General features: G+C 39.8%; 3 protein-coding genes across 13 annotated transcripts; 2 read left to right on the top strand and 1 right to left on the bottom strand.

The window, feature by feature from the left end:
- Positions 1-40: 40 nt before the first annotated feature.
- Positions 41-4826, bottom strand: LOC103990604 (protein FAR1-RELATED SEQUENCE 5). 11 transcript variants are annotated; one of them, XR_672135.3, is made up of 4 exons: positions 4643-4804; positions 1557-4176; positions 872-1037; positions 41-585 (listed from the first exon to the last, which is right to left on the bottom strand). XR_672135.3 is itself a non-coding variant. In XM_009409802.3 (3 exons), the coding sequence occupies exon 2, from the start codon at positions 4155-4157 to the stop codon at positions 1563-1565; it is 2595 nt and encodes an 864-aa protein (XP_009408077.2). In that variant the 5' UTR covers positions 4158-4176; positions 4643-4806; the 3' UTR covers positions 41-585; positions 1557-1562. The 11 variants fall into 11 exon arrangements, 9 of the variants coding, with proteins under 9 accessions (XP_009408077.2, XP_065046987.1, XP_065046988.1 ...); XR_010514891.1 differs by having other exon boundaries at positions 872-994; XM_009409802.3 differs by lacking the exon at positions 872-1037 and having other exon boundaries at positions 4643-4806.
- A 3747-nt stretch (positions 4827-8573) lies between these two features.
- On the top strand, positions 8574-9970 carry LOC135679854 (uncharacterized). Its single transcript, XM_065193837.1, has one exon. It carries the CDS (start codon positions 8696-8698, stop codon positions 9293-9295), a length of 600 nt encoding a protein of 199 aa, XP_065049909.1. The 5' UTR covers positions 8574-8695; the 3' UTR covers positions 9296-9970.
- A 437-nt stretch (positions 9971-10407) lies between these two features.
- LOC135678297 (syntaxin-22-like) lies at positions 10408-15698 on the top strand. Its single transcript, XM_065190913.1, has 7 exons — positions 10408-10919; positions 12910-13003; positions 13534-13673; positions 14222-14296; positions 14919-15076; positions 15155-15255; positions 15341-15698. The coding sequence occupies exons 1-7, from the start codon at positions 10732-10734 to the stop codon at positions 15404-15406; spliced, it is 822 nt and encodes a 273-aa protein (XP_065046985.1). The 5' UTR covers positions 10408-10731; the 3' UTR covers positions 15407-15698.
- The last annotated feature ends 1277 nt before the right edge of the window (positions 15699-16975 follow it).

Genomic DNA, 16975 nt, shown 5'->3' with positions numbered 1-16975 from the left:
ACTTCATTAATTCGAATGACAACTATAAAAGTCAAAAAGATTTGCTAGAAAAGGGTGTCTATCGAACATCACTATGGTGAAATATCATGGTTCAATAAGGATGGTCTAACTCTAAATCTGGATCCAATGTATTAAGTATTAACACAACGTGTCAAAAGTTTCAAACCAAAACTACCTAATACACAGGAAACCGAAGCTTTATACATGTGGAAGCAACACACAGTTCACAGATAAGGAGCTTAAAATGGCGATGATCCTTGATTAAAACATCTCCATCTATCATTGGTTGCATGAGTAATGGTTTTCAGAACAGAACCTTGGCTGAGTATGAATATGCAGAGAAGAAACTATCACCATGTGCCACAAGGAGCAAAGAATTAATTCAACCAAAACACATCACACACTCTGGTACAAGATTAATGAATCAGAATAGCAACCGTGTAACTCTAAGGGCTAACTACAGTGATCACTTTCGGCCAAAACCTACATATATATATAGCAGCTTCTAGTAAGAACAGAGAGGAGTCTAGTTTCACAATGTCGATAGACACGCTTCACGAGTAATAGTTTTCTACAAGGTGACACCTGCAAATGTGCATGTTAAAGTTTAGGTAGAGTATAATTCATAAAACAAGTAGTTGCACTATCCAGCCATTTATCTCATCACAACTATGAAGACCATATCAGAAAGGGGAATCTACATATGAACACATTAGCCGCTGCCACATGCCATGTGTTCCAAAGATTTCGTTAATACAGAAACATCATATATGTGAGAAACCAAGATGATAATTCATGTGAAAGGAGCTATATAAGGAATTTACATGACATATCAGTTTTACTGTAGAAAAAAGGATAGCTGAACTCCAACCTTGACAGATATATTGCAATTTAATAAACTGGACCACTGCCAGTGAGGCTCAGCATTCCAAGAAAGCAAGAAAAGTTGAATCGTCCCATGAAAGCAACAAACACTTCATTCAACTTTTGAGGCCTGTACCGTGACAATCATTAGAATTTAGAACGCTCTGTGTCACCTATAATTCATTAATGCAAAAATTAATTATAGTAATTATAACCAATAGTTATTAAATGAGACTGACCAAAAGATAAATTTTATTCTATGATCAATTTAACAACACACTCAATGTCATATTCAAGATCAACTTACACAAACAGAAATAAACTCATGTTGTCACCTTAAAAACCAATTCACTAGTTAAATTAACATAATATGAGTACCTATCAAGCAAAACACAAAATTAAGAGCAAGTTACCTGTTAACTTTAGAGGAGTATTTTGAGCCAATTAACTAGGAAAAAAACATGGAAACATTGAAGAAAACAGAACACTAATTTGTATCAAAGATCTGCTGGTGGAATTCAAGTCATTATCTTAAATCAACATTTCTGTGGACAGTTATGTATGTACTCTCTATACCTCACTAATAGACAAAGAGCTCACCTTCTGCAGCATTATGAATGAAATTAGGTAACTGTATATCTAAACTATGCCCATGCAACAACGAAAAGTATTTATTTAGTGATTCATCTTACACTGTATCATCTGATGTCATTCTCAGACAGCAGTTTTATCGATGTTAGCTTCCTCAAGTTCTTGCTGGAAGCATCTTTACTAGGAGTGATCTTCGCAACCTTTTTAGTTTGCTTCTTCTGTGAAGCAATAAAACTCTGCAGAGTTTGCTGCCCTCTCTTTTGCTTTGTCGACACTATCTCATTTACAGCCTTCTGGAGAGAGTCCTTCGCAACAGTATAAAATTCAGTGGACGTTGCCCCCTCTCTGGCACATCGTATGGCATCACGACAGAGATCATTATATCGTGCTATTGAAGGGTCATCAGAGTAACCTCTGAGTTCAATACCATAGTCATCTAAGACAGAGCCACTCTTAGCATGTTTTGTCCACCGTTTTAAGATGTAATCATTTGGGAGTGTGCGAACACCATTAACTATAAAGACTCTTAGCGCATGTCTACACAGAATGCCAGAAAACTCAAACATACAACAACCACAGTGTGCTTTGTTCTCAGTGACATTGAAATAAACACTGTATGCTTCATCATCTTCCTCATTTCTCATCACTCTATATTTGCTAATAGGCCCATCCTCTATTTTATCCACATGATAACCCAAAGATTCAACAAATTCCTCTTGAAACCTGTCAAAAATTGATCTCGTGTAGATACCAGCTGCCTGCTTTTCCATTGGTGAAGCAGTCCTCAAAAATGGCTTCTCAAACAATGTAACAAACTCTGCTTGCGCTTCTTTTTCATACTGACTTGCAAGCATCTGAGATAGTTGCCTAACAGCCACCCGTAGAAGGGTCTTTGTTGTGAAATATTTTTCGATAACTTTGTCAAAGTTTCCACATCTTTGTGATCCAGGGACTTCTGCAAGGAAGGTTTGCTTTACAAAGACAGGGACCCACTGCTGACGTATATTGTATAATGACTGCATATAAGCATTCTCCTTCAGACCATACTTATTTATCAATGCAACCCAGCATGATTCAAATAATTCAGTTGTTTCAGACTCATCAATGCATGTTTTCAATTCTCCTTCAAAAGGAACATGTTCTGAAAACAAATCAGGCAATTCATCTTGGATGGTACTTAAGATATGTGCCTTGCAAAAACAATGACGAGTTTGTGGCAATGCCTTAGCAACTGCTGATGTAATCGTCCTGTTTAGTTCAGTAATCAATGATACAGGAGGCAGTGCAGGCATCGCTGCAAGCCAATTCTCGAAAAGCCAGGCAAATGATGCCTCTGTCTCATCTACAAGCAGAGCACATCCAAAAACTACTGGTTGTAAATGATGGTTAACACCTGTGAACATAACAATAGGCATTAGCTCCTTGTCATTTCTGTATTTTGTCTCAAACCTAACAGCATCACCAAAGTAGTAGTAAGCCATACGAGCTTTAGAATCAGCCCAGAAGATGTTGGTCATGCAATTATTGTTTTCAATATGCACTGCATAATAAAAGGCAGGGTTCTCTATTTGTGTTTTCTTAAAGTATTCAAGCAGACTTTGAGCATCATCTGGCCCAAAATCATTATATCGAATCTCTCTAGGATACTGTGAGCCTTGGCCATTTAATAGAAGATTGCGGGTATCAGCAAAGTTTTTCGCAATAACTAGTATCTCTCCTTGAGAGCGGATGCATCGAACCTTGCTTGGCGGAGAAGGTTTCAGTTCATGATTATGCTCCAGCACGAGTTTGGAAACGATCCAAATGTCAGAATCTTTCCGAATTATCTCAAATAATGCATCACAACCTTCTTTGGATGGATCTTGATTCTGCACCCTCTTGTTTTCATCACTACCATTATCCCTTCCTGAATGGTAGCGATGCTTTGAGCAAACAAGTTTCAACATTTTAAGTGATTCATCATGCAAAGAACGGCGTGACTGTCGAACACGAGCTTCAAAGCCCACACGGCTTGCATACGCATAATAAAATGTCTTGGCAACTTCAAGAGATTCAAACTCCATCCCAATATATGGATCCATCACAGCATCTCCCTCCGTGGCAATGTAATGCACCCTGCTTGGCATACCGACCTCGTGATTATGCTCCTTCACAAGCTTCGTCACGACCCACCTCTCATCGCCTCTTCGAATCACCTCGAGCATAGCCTTACACCCTTCTCTGATGGAAGCAGCCCGCTTCCTTGTCTTCTTGCCAGCAATGATGCGCTTCTCTCTGCTAAAACCTTCTCTCGAGCACACAAATCGCAGCATGATGATGGACTCATTGCATTTCGACCGTCGTGACCTGGCAATACGAACAGAGAAGCCCACACGTCCAGCATAAGCTATATAGAACGTCTTTGCAGCCTCCCCAGATTCAAACTCCATACCAACAAATGGTTCTATCCTTGGATCCCCTTCCACTGCAAAAAGCTCTCTTCGGACTGACTGCTCCACCAGTTCAAGAGGCTGCTGTTGTTGTTGCTGTTGCTGCTGCTCTATGTGGTGGTGTTGATGCTGAGGCACAAGATGATGCTCAGGTTCCACAACATGGACATGAGGACTGACACCCAATGTTGTCCAGAAGTTTATGCTATCATCCTCGAGATCCACATGCTGCTCTATCAAGCCATTGACACCGTGGGAATTACCATCCATCATTCAGAACCAGTATCAGAACCTGCAAAAGAGATCAATCAGCTCAAAAACGTGACCAATCAAATGATAGAACTCGGAGATTACCGCAACAGAAAATACTAAAGAAAAAAAATCACTTTTTTCATAGAATCAACAAAGAGAAACGAAGAAATTTCAAACAAATATTACAAGATAATAAGAGGGAAGATATGACGACTATAAATCCACTCCAATTAGCTCAAATCAAACACAACATAAAAATTGGAACTTCAAGGGACCAAACAACCCATCTTTCCCACAATCTACCTAAAAATGGGCATGAAACTGATCCAGGAACCCCAAAAAGATCGCAAAAAGCGATTCAGAAACCCAACGATATGAAAAAGGAATTCCAACGATCACAAAAATCCTACACAACAAGAACGGGAAACTTAGGGACCGAAATGAGCCGATTAGAAACGGGAAGGAACCCTAACGAGCAACGAATCGAACTAAGCGAGGAAACAGACTCGATTGAACGAATAGGATCAGAGACATCCGACGAAGGAAGGCACGCTCACTGCCAGCTGCAGCCGTAGCTCGGCGCCTTGTCGTCTCCCTATCGCGCTCGGATCTCTCACTCGCGGAGGTGCGGTGATGCCCTACTCTCACCGCATCGCAGCGCAACCCTAAAAGTCCCCTTGTGAATTCGCGGATCCGACGAAACCAACACTAGCTAATTTTACCTTCTTCACGCACGAGTCCAGGCGCCTCTCTCCCATCTCACATGGACCCCACGTGCCCCCTGTGCGGGTTGGGATCACGTCTGCCATGTCGCCACGCCCAAAGATCCTGCGGCCCACTCCGGCGGCTCCAAATTCGATTCGATCTAAACCGTTGGTTTAAATAGTGATCCAACACTTTGCCTCTCTTCCTACGTAACACCAATCAAATTGTGGGGTCACCTGTGGACCCCAGCTAACACGTCGAATAGCCTCGATGAGCTAAGCGGGGATAAGCTTCCGGGTTTGAGGTCGAATCAACAGGTTGCGGATCCTCTCCAATTAGATCTTGCATTGGAATCCTCCAATTCCCACATCATAGCCGTCCCACTAGTATAAACCTCTCCACCAAATAATATGCGCCGTTCATGAGATGGATACTAATTTTGCCTAAATGACGATGTTAATATGATAAGATACTTTGAGCCACTATTTGTGCCACCAGAACAATGCATTACCGAGCTTGAGAAATAATGATTTTTTAAACACTTTTAATTAATCGAAACAAAAATATTTTAATGTTTTGATGATTAAATACAAATAGAGTGTCAAATTAATATGATTGAAGCCCCATTATAACCATATAAATGTGAACATTAGATGTTTCCTGATTTTATTAAATAATTTATCAAAATAAAAAAATCATCATATGTCCATTTCGATTAGATCAATGATTTCATCGATATTGTGTTCACATCTAAGAAAGCCTTCATATAACTTCAATATAGCCTGCCTATAATGTATAGCTAGACTCTCATGTGATCATGCCAATAGAACTATAATAATCACAATCTCTGATAACTTTAATCTAAACATATGATAATAACATGGTAAAAGAGAAAAAAATAATAATAAACTATTATGGTTTGGTATCATCGAAGAAACCCTCGTGGTAGCCTCATGTGATAATTGACACAACATCAAGGTATTCGAGGTGGTTTTCATGATGGCTTTCAAGGATTCAAGATGGATTTTAATCTCTTCGATGGGTTCATATATAAATGTCAATATTCGGAGAACTTTTCAACTCAACTCGTTTAATGTTCAAGTTAGCTTTTTGGAGGTTGTATAAAATATAAAGGATTTTTGGAAAAAGGTCCAACCCTTGGACATGTGTTAGGGGTCGACTTTTATACTTAGGCTATCGAGGGGACCATCTATAACCATTGTAACAGTCTTCTTTTGACGTTTTATTCATGAGTGTGATAAGCTCAAACGATCTCTTGTAAGCTATCGTCCACGGAGATTGAGTGAGAGGGAATAGGTCTAAATGGTTGTTTGGGGATTACTGTTCACAACGATCAACAAGATCAGCACGAATGATCTCCCATGAACTATTGTCCACATGACCGATAGATCGTTATTACCGCCGCATTGCTGTCGAGTGGGAGGTGACTTGGCCCTAGTCCTCTACATCAGCATCACAAACAAAACGTGAAATAACAGCAAAACCTCTTCTTGGACTTCCTTCGAAATGGCCTGCATGCTTATATGCTAAGGTCAGCAGCAGTTGCCATAGCCGTGAAGATAGCAGCATCCTTCACGCGAATTGCATGTCGCATTACAAGGTGACTCGCTGGTTTGCTGCGTTGCCCTTCCCCTGCACCTTACAGTTCATCACAATATTTGCAATGATCAAAGATATAGTTTTGTGCAATATTAAACTCAAGATAATATCTATCGAATTTCAATTAATTTGAAGGTGAACCAAGGATCTAATTTAGAATAGGGAGAAAACAAGGTAATGGTTATTCTAGATTAATGAGATCACTTCAGAATATGGAGACAAGTCGTTCCACCTAGTAAGCTGAGACAGGATCAAGAGCCTAAACACTAGTCTAGAAATTTAGAGGTGGATGATAAGAGGAAAAGAATCAATGATAGTTGATAGGAAAATATCATTGCCCAAAATAGTACCCTCTACTATTTCTACATTGATAAGAGAAGATTGATAGTTATAAGCTATCCTCACGTCGAGAAAAGATCATGGTTAGAAATCATTCAGGGTTATCTCCTTGCATAATATTTCATAAAATATTCTATCATTTTATGATTGGGTATAAAAACTCATTTTTAGTATAGTTGCAAGGGGATCATTTTTTACTGCTCATCACCATACTCATTTTTCTCAAGTTACTAACTTATGCATCAAAAGAATCGAGTTGAAAAATCTTTTCGACCTTAGTCTTCGTGCAAGTGACACGTTAGAAACTCGATATTATCACATCGGATGCATCTCGAATAACCCTGTGCATATATATCAGAACCACATTGGGCTGACTAAGATATTAACGATATCTTCTCATAATATTTTTGGTAATAGAAGGAGAATTCGATATCATAGGAACACTTGGATATCGATTCTCTCAATAAATACTCGAGCGAAGAGGTTTTGTCTTAACCCACAATACTTTCACCTAAAAAGGACAGTAGCCTCGGTGCAAATACCAATGAAATATTAACGCCTATTGAGTGACTTAGGTCTCTTATCCTTAGGGATAGCCTCGACCCATCCACTTATTTTTGTCGAGTTGTTCTTAAGCTTCACTCAATATGTGTAGATGTTAACGAGTATGATATGGGTCGTCACTTTGCTTTTGCCCCATTAGCTCAATTAGTAGTGCCACTAGCTCAGTCGCAGTCCCTAGCTCTGCCACCATTAACATCCATTGAGATTACCCAATGTGACATGATGTCGACATCACTATATCGCTCGAGGCTTGTCGAATCATCGATTGAGGGAGCACTTTGATTTCCGATCATGGAATTCAATAGACCACACCACTCTCAATCTACCCCACTTGAATTTGGGCCCCAATTAGTAGACTCAATGAAGGACCCCCTACGGATCCAACTATGACAAATAGATGGACATTTGGAGGAGATACAAGGAGAGCTCCAAAAATCAAAAGATGAGTTGATAATTGTACTTTGGGATAATTAAGCTTCTCAATTACTCCCCCATAGTCATAGTCTATATATGACGCACGTGTTAGATAAGTTGATAATTGTACTTTGGGATCTCATCGAAAGAGTTCTCGAAGTTCACCTTCAAGAAGGAGCGAGGGGAGATAAATAATGGAGAGAATATTGTCGACCAATCATTATCCAACACATGACGTTTATGGGACATCCAGGCTGAAAGAACGAAACAAATGTTGCCTCATACTAGTCTATTGATGTGGATAAGGTCGGAGTTACAGATTGTCTCCCCCTATAATATTTCATAAAATATTCTGTTCTTTTACAACAATATATAAAAACTCATTTTTACCATAATTATAGAAAAGACCATTTTTTATTGATCATCAGATTTACTTTTCTCATATTACTAATTTGGAAATCGTATGAAGTAAATCAAAATATCTCTTTTAGCCTTAGTCTACCTCGAACAATCTTGTAAACACAAGTAAAAATCATATGACACTGATCAGGATATCAACAAGATCTTCCCTCGATAATTGTAGTTTTACAATAAGTGATCGAATGGTTTAGAAAATGGAAAACCTAAAACCATAAAGCAAAAAGGCTGCATGCTCAGCGAGGTTGGCAGATCCAATCATGGCCTCGCGGTGGCACCTCAAAAAGGGTAAAGGGCGAACCAGCAAACGCAAGGCAAGCATGGTATTTTACTTTGGCTAACCATAAAGCTACAAAGGCCCCTTAACAAACACTTTGTAGGCGAAAACCAGTAGCTCTCTATCAGGGCAAAGGAGATACCAAACCTTAAGCCACCATGTCCGAGACACCAATTGATCTCCTTCCCAATCAATCCCCGGATGCTGTTCATTGCAGATCGTGATGCCAGCGTTCGTTCCTGCCACGCCGCAGCAGACCAGTTGGGCAGTCTGGCTAGCTGCGATCGTGTGTGCCGTCCTAGCAATAGCCGTGATCATCGCCGGCATCGTCGTGTTCGCCATCTACATTATCTACCAGCCCAAGATGCCATACATCAAGGTCGCCTACGCACAGCTCAGCAAGCTCGTCTACGACCAATCGGGGCTTCTCGAGATCGAGATGGTCCTGAATCTGGTGGCAGAGAACGACAACAAAAAGGCCCACGCCAGCTTCTCCGACCTGAGCTTCCTCCTCCAGTTCCATAGGATCGACGTCGCGGCGCTGCGGGCCGACCCGTTCGACGTCGCCAAGAACAGCTCGTTGGAGCTCGATTACCACTTCCCTTCGTCGCCGATCCCGCTGGACCAGGCGGCCATGGAGACCATGGACGTGGCGCTGAAGCGGGGCGTCGTGTCGTTCGACCTCAGCGGGCATGCTAGGACACGGTGGAGGGTGGGGATCTTTCTCTCCGTCAAGTTCCGGACGTCCCTCTCGTGCGAGCTCCGGTTCTTCTGGCAGAACGGGAGCGCCGTCGACTTGGACTGCAGCTCGAAATCCCCCTGACCCCCCATCGAGTACATGGCGAAATCTGACCAAAAATAGTTCTTTTCTTTCTCTTTACTCGACATTCAGATCACACTTCCTTTAGATTTCTGAATCTGTATGGTCTTAGATGCATCCGGGTCTTGTTCGCCGATAATTCCATTCATCGAGAGAGATTAGAAGTTTGATGGCGACAACGAAGAGGAATACCTCGTCGTCTTCCCGAAATGGGCGCCCGTTGCCCCCTCCAAAGCGGCTCGATGACTCCAACCTGTCTTCGACGCTAAGAAAACGATAAAAATAAGTGCTTTTGGAGACTTACGAGACTGATCTGAGAAAGACTCTTTCTTTTTCTCGCGTCTTTACTTCATCCGATCGGCTTCCTTCTCTTGTCAGGAACAGCGCGGTGTTCGAAGCCTTTGTTCCCTGTATCTGCCTTCCACCGCAAGCACGTCGCTTTCTTTCGCGGACGGCGACAGCTCACGTCCCCAAAAAGAAAAAGCGACAGACAGAGAGAGTGTCGCAAACCACGTTTCCTTCGGCCGGACGAAGAACGGAGCAGAAAACGCGAGAAAGAACCAGCGTTTCCACTCGATCAACTGCGAAATCCCGCAGAGGAACAAAAGGATCAAATCCTTCCACTCCCTCGACGTCTTCCATCCCCTGCTATAAGAGGGGGGGGGACAGACGGGGATGACATCGCTATGTATACGGTACAATTTAGCGGAGGTTATGAACGGAGTTACGTATAAATAAGAAATATATTTAATTGATTTAGAATATAAAAAATATTTAATTCAATCAATCATGATTGGGTCAAACGAACATATAGTGAGAAGTTCAAAGCACGTGAAAGCCACAACTAAAACGGAACGGATTTTGATTGCTAAGACCAAACTTGCACTACATCAACTTGGAAGAAATAAATAATAATAATAATAATAATAATAAGGATAAATCAGAAGACAAATTAGTCCTCCATAAATCAATTATATAATAATAATAATAATAATAATAATAATAATAATAATAATAATGCTCACACGAATTCGAATTTAATAACGGAAGCGAGCGAATATTATTTTCTTCCGTGACATATAATTCACGCGAAGGGTTTGAGTGCAAGTCGACGCAAAAGCCAAATTGGTTTCGTGGCCGTCCGTTTAAATCGTGGTCTTGTTTTGGTGGTGGCCGATTTGGGGTTGCATCTCTCGGCTTCCTCTCCCAACCTTTCCTTCTGTCCGATCTCTCCTCGATCGCCACCTCCTTTTGTTCCTTCCCAATTAAACGAGGGTTTCGATCTGTCGATCCCTCTTCTCGCTTAATTTCTTCCTTCGCCCACGAAATTGCCTCGGGTTAGGGTTCGGGTTCGGGATTGGGATTGGGATTGGGATTGGGATTTGTCCCTCGCCTCGCCCCTCCTCTCTCTTTCTCGGCTAGGATTTGAGAGGGAGAGGATGAGCTTCCAGGATCTGGAGTCGGGGCGGCCGCTCATCGGGCGGAGGGATCTGGCGAACGGGCGGCAAGATCCTACGCAGGCCGTAGCGGCTGGGCTCTTTCAGATCACCACGGCCGTCCGTAACTTCGAGCGCCTCGTCAATACGATCGGCACCCCCAAGGACACCCCGGAGCTCCGCGAGAAGCTGTGAGGGCTCTGCGCCGCATAGCATCTCTCTTTCTTCTTTTTGAGTTTTGATAGATTGCTGTTCTGAGTCGGTGGTCGGATTTCGTTGGCTTGAAGTTCTCGAAAGATGGAATGTTCGCTACGGTTGATGATAGTTTCTTTTGGGGTTACGCCTTTGAGATGAATATGTTTGTTATACAGCTTTTTACTAGACCGTCGCCATGTATAAGAAAGCGACGGAGTGCTTCCATAACCTGACACCGGAAATCCTCTTTCTTGCCTTTGCTTGCCATTGGCCAAGAATGTGGTGTCAACTTTAGTGGACTGGTCGATATTTGTAAAATTTTGACAAAACTTGGTCGAGCCATCTCAGTGATCACCTGTGCTCTCCGACCGCAGCTTAATGGAACAGCTTAGAAAGAATAAATCTTTTATTCTCACATCATTTTGTTTTTCTTTATGTTGCATTATAACAGGCTCGTAGGAGATCTGATGAATATTTAAACCAAAACAGAGATATGTTCATATGTTTCATCCTAATAGAGTTGCAGACACAGTATTCAAATCTTATCTTTACTACATTGAGTTGATGGTCGCAAGTTCCTGTTAACATATGTTGATGGAGTATTCACAACATGCATGCCAGAAGCGATGAACGACTTGTTATGTGGAGCTGGTCGAAAATCGATGTGATTCAGTTATTTAAATTTAACTATCAGTTAGAATTTGTAGCAAATTCTATTACCATTTGGTTCGACACCTAAAATAATAAAAAATTCATGGTTTTGATTGAGGTATTGGTGATTTTTAGTTGACCTTGCTTCCTACTGCACTAATCTGTCGTTCAATCATATGAAAATTAGATCTTTGGTGTAAATTATTAGCTTTGTTGTTATTGAAGTTTCATATGGCCCAATACATTGTATTTTGTGAACTATTTTCTCTCAGAAATATGGGTGACTGTCGGATGTTTGAATTTTTAATCTACTATGAGAAACTGTACTTCTGGTTGCTTCTATCTTTTTAGCCAGATGAAGTGGATGATTCCGATAGACTTGATGGCTTACGATATCTCTCCCCCCTCCCACCACCACCACACCCCCCCCCCCCCCCAAATGTTGGGGTCTGGGGAGGACTAATTTATGCAACCTTAACCCTAGAGACAGAGTGTGGAAACTCGAACCCTTGTGGCTCATGATATAGTTTGGCCGAAGACTCTGTTGAGGTGTGTGATTAATGATGTCCTATAGGTTTTAGAAATTAGAGGACCCAAATCATGTATTAGAAGAACCGGATTAAATTTTGTTGCTGTTTCAAGTTATTTAACTTATGCAATAAACATCTTTTACACTTTTCCCTTTCAGTACAATAACATAAGGGACAAAGTACTTGCTACTGCTTCTCTTTTTGGTTTATACAGTTGGAGAATTTTCATTTTTTATACAATGTTTTCTTATTTTAGGATTTTTTTTGCTGCTAAAGTCAGTCTTTATGTTCTAGTATCTGATTAGTAGTAATTGTTAGTTTGTATGCTTCTTCCATGTGAGTTGCACACTTATGTATGTCTTTTTCGCTCTCTTGCAAAACATATGCTTCACATTTGTAAAGTTCTAGTTTTTTTCTTAATTTGTCTCAATGTGACTAAAGCTTAACTGAATAAAGTTGTTTTAAGAAGTAGTTTTTTATTTGATTCAAGAAAGGTAGGCTTGTTAAAGTAATGTTCTTTTAGCACATTTCTAGATATTCTTCAAGTTTCTTTTTTATTTTTTCCATGGATTCACACTTCCTGAGCAAATTTTCCAGAACCCATCCAGTTGTGGAGGTCAATTACTATCTTAGTCCTATTTACCTATCCAATTGACACGTTTGAAATTTACTGCTAAGTCAGCTTTCCCTTGGTTTTTCTGGCAACAATCTTTGGTAGCAGTGACTGTATATTTATTGTTTTTTTTCTTCTGTGGAATTTCACCTTCCAAGAAGTCTTACTTAATATAATCTGCTTTGCTGGCAGGCACAATGCAAGGCTACAAATTGGACAGCTAGTTAAAGATACTTCTGCGAAACTTAAACAAGCTAGTGAAACAGATCATCGTGTTGAAGTTAGTGTAAGTGTCTTTTTTTCATCCATTTTTGATCTTATTCATTTTTCCAGCATCATGGTGGGACTACTTTTACCTGGATTTCCACATCAACTAAAAGAAATCATGTCATATACGTTTCTGTTGATGAGTTGTCTTGTTGCTCACTTCTTTTATTAAATTTTTTAAGTACAAATTGAGACTGAGACTGAGACTCATTCAGATAAAAACAAGATATCATGGTGACACTACAAGTGGGACTCTTTTGACTTAAGAGGGCTTCAAACAAATTGATCTTCTGTAACAAGTCTTGACAAACTCTCATGCTCCAATGAAGCCTTGTCATATTCTGCATCTTCTAGATTTCTTCTAGGCTGGGAAGGGTTGGAGGTTCTTGAGCTTAAATTTTTCCCAAGAATTTCAAACTTTACTTTCTGCATCTGATCTTATATTATTGGTAAACACCACGGGAGAAAGCATGAATTTAGTGTGTGCATATAACTTTGTACTTCTGTATAGAAAAATTTCTTGTGCCTAAGCATTTCATTGAATTCCAGGCAAGCAAAAAAGTAGCTGATGCAAAACTTGCAAAGGATTTTCAAAATATTCTGAAAGAGTTCCAGAAACTTCAAAGGCTTTCAGCTGAGAGAGAAACTGCATATGCCCCATTGGTTCCCCAAACAGTTCTTCCTTCCAGGTAACCTGCTATTTTTTATTCTTGATATTGAATTTTGGAGCTGCTGCATTCTTTCTTCAGCTCAATAGCCCCGACAAAGTATCAATATGTTGGTATTTCTTTATTTGTAACCTGCTTTGCATGTGGAATGGCTTTTGAAGATTTCAGTCTTCTATGATTGGTCTTGAAATAAGGAGTCTGGGTTATTTCTTTGGTGCTAAGATTTGAACTTTTGTTCTATGGAAGCAAGTGCTCTGATGCCCCAGTCATCCTTAAACCTTCAGTATCAACGTAAAACCTTTGACCTGAAGTGAAAGAAAAAAACAAACAAATACCCTTTTGATCCGAATGCTTCTTGATAAGTAATTGCAGATTGCTACCACTAAATGATTTCTATAGAGATAGAAAAAAAAAAAAAGTGATTGGTTCGATATTTGAACTAGTGGATTTAATTTTGGCAATGAGCATAATTGATTTCAACTATATATTCTTATTTATTTGTTCATGTAAATCCTATAATATGTACACCGATTGGTACCTCATATTACTGCCTGGTTATTTTTGTGTAGTTATGCTGCTACTGAAGCTGATTCCAATTCCAACAAGGCGCTTGAGCAACGTGCTGTACTTGCGGAGTCTAGAAGGTGAATTGTGGTTCTGTCTCATTCAATTTCGTAAATGTTTTGCAGATATCACCGTGCGCTTTGCAGAGCATTTACACTGATAATTCTCATTTTTCAGAAAAGTTTGGTTTTGTTGCATCAGGAAAAATATCTTTAGATATAACCAAGCATAATTCTGGTTATCAGTTTGTTTCATTTGTCAATGGAATGCAGTTGACTCCATTTGGAAACCAAGTGCCACAGTCCAGTACTCCAGTGTTACTTAGATTAGTCCAACATGTGAACCTTAAAGGAGGATTCCGAGCTATATGCTGTCCTCTCATTTGGATACAAGATATTTAAGTGGAGTGGAGATAAGAATATAATCTCGTTCTTATAACTAAATTGTTTTATTGCTAATAATTTGAATTATATTATTTTGGGCCACAAGGTAAAGGCCTAATGCCTGCACTATATACCACACACATAATTGGGACAGTAGATTACTTAGGTTGCAATTATTTGGATCATGAGGCCATAACTTGGCTACAAGATACTGATTGGATTTTCTCTATAGTTTCTTAATGCTCAAATTTTGTTGTGCAGCCCTTTATGAGTGCTTTTTTGGATATGATTCTGAGACGTCTGCCTTTTTGGTGTATAGGCAAGAGGTGGTGTTGTTGGATAATGAGATTGTTTTCAATGAGGCAATTATCGAGGAGAGAGAACAGGGCATTCAAGAGATTCAGCAGCAGATAGGCCAAGTGAATGAAATATTTAAGGACCTTGCGGTGTTGGTTCATGATCAAGGAGCTGTAATTGGTGAGGGATTTTAGCTTCGTATTGACAGTTGTCTATTATTTTCTGTTCTTTGACTAACTTATAGTTCTTTTGTTACAGATGACATTAACTCCCACATCGAGAACTCTTACGCAGCAACTGCACAAGGAAAAACTCAACTCAAAAACGCAGCAAAAACACAAAAATCAAATTCATCCTTGGTAAAATCAATTTTATGCCTCTTATTCCTGGTTTTTTTTTTTTCGCTACCAATGTGTGTTAACGAGTCATTTGGTTCATGTGCAGATGTGCTTGCTTTTGGTGATTTTTGGGATTATCCTACTCATTGTGATCATAATCATTGCAGCATAATCATAGAGGCTGTAGTGAACTTCAATGTTGTTCTTTTTCTCCAGTCTAATGGTTTATGGACAAACGGCAGGCCCAAGTTCATTGCACTATGATCTATGATCTATGGTTTGCTTCAGCAGTTGCTGAGTTTGTGATCTGATTGTTTCAGAGAATATATAATTATATTGATTGCATCTGTTTGTTGGTTTTAAGGTGCTTGGTTTTACCCAACCAATGTGGTCGATGATTACATCGGTGTTAATAAACGATCTTTCACTTTCATGGAAAATTTTCGGCTCTGTTGTTCTCTTAATGTGGTTGTAGTGAGTTGATGTTTTCTTTCTTTTGACATTATCAACCATTATGCTTTGGTTAACAGGTGCCTACTAAGGCAACTGATCAATTTATTGTCGGAGTTACCCCCTTAGATTGATTCATATTATCGATTTATCTTTTCTGGTGTATGGCAGTTTGCTACAGTGCATGTCTGCTCTATCTTCCTCATCGATGCCTTCTTATTTGAAGTAACACTAAACATTAGTGCCAATTAGAGGCAGCAGATCAGGTTTGTAAGCAAAGGCATTTGCTTGTTGGAGTCCTTATAATTAAAATGAGATATCTAGATTTATTTATCTTAACGTAATTAGTTTTATCGACGTAAATATGAAAACAGCAGGTAAAAATATTATTTCAATATTTGAATTAGTGGTGACATGACATATGATGTTGGTGGTGTTGGATGATAATATAGGGTCGCAGGTGGTTACTGTGGATAAGAAGAGCGATGATAAGAAGTGAGGGTCGTTTTGTATTTGCGTCAATGTTGGTGTAATTATCGAGCGTTGAAAGGACCGTCGATGCAAATGTTGAGCAATCCTTTCGTCGTTCGGTAACTGTGTCGATGTCGACGCAAATGTAGAGTCATGAAAGGGTTGCTCATTGCATTGATGTTGACACAATTGTCGAGTGGCAAAAGGGTTGCTCGGTATCTCATCAATGCAGATGAAAAGCGACTAAAGGGTTACTCGATATCTCGTCGATGCAAATGAAAAGCGACAAAAGGTTGCTTAGCATCTACATCGGCGCCAATGTAAATGCTGAGTGCCCCCCCTTTTACCGCTCGACAATTATATCGATGCCAACGTAACAAACAACCTTTTCGTTGCTTTGCATCTACCAAGCAGCAAAAGGATCATTTTGTATCTATGTCGGTACCGATGCAAATATAAAATGACCCTCAACTCTTGTCACTGTTCTCTTTATCCTTACCATCCACCATGGCCCCAACGATGCATCACCATCGATGTTATCCATTATTATCAACTAAAATATTAAAATTATTATTTTTATTTATTAATTTTATTGATAAAATTGATGACGTGAATGTAAATGGACATATGTTTTATTTTTATAATATTGAAGATTCTAATATAAGTTTTTAAATCTAGGAATATGAATGTTAGGCAGGTTTAACTGGTAATGTAATTAGCCCACTTTGATCACATGTAAGTAAACACCAGCTATGGTCAAAGTCTTGTGTGGTGCTGCAGCAGAAACTAACATCAATATAAACAGTGAGCTTCCTGATGT

The sequence above is a fragment of the Musa acuminata genome, chromosome BXJ1-7 (genome assembly GCF_036884655.1).
Source record: "Musa acuminata AAA Group cultivar baxijiao chromosome BXJ1-7, Cavendish_Baxijiao_AAA, whole genome shotgun sequence".
NCBI lineage: Eukaryota > Viridiplantae > Streptophyta > Magnoliopsida > Zingiberales > Musaceae > Musa > Musa acuminata.
This window is presented reverse-complemented; position numbering and strand designations above follow the sequence as displayed.

Excerpts from the sequence above, each read along its gene's own strand:
- LOC103990604 (XM_065190915.1), bottom strand. The coding sequence starts at position 4,157 with ATGATGGATGGTAATTCCCACGGTGTCAATGGCTTGATAGAGCAGCAT.
- LOC135679854 (XM_065193837.1), top strand. The coding sequence starts at position 8,696 with ATGCCAGCGTTCGTTCCTGCCACGCCGCAGCAGACCAGTTGGGCAGTC.
- LOC135678297 (XM_065190913.1), top strand. The coding sequence starts at position 10,732 with ATGAGCTTCCAGGATCTGGAGTCGGGGCGGCCGCTCATCGGGCGGAGG. Across the intron at positions 10,920-12,909 it reads CCGGAGCTCCGCGAGAAGCT|GCACAATGCAAGGCTACAAA; the intron begins GTGAGGGCTCTG and ends CTTTGCTGGCAG. Across the intron at positions 14,297-14,918 it reads GTACTTGCGGAGTCTAGAAG|GCAAGAGGTGGTGTTGTTGG; the intron begins GTGAATTGTGGT and ends TTTGGTGTATAG.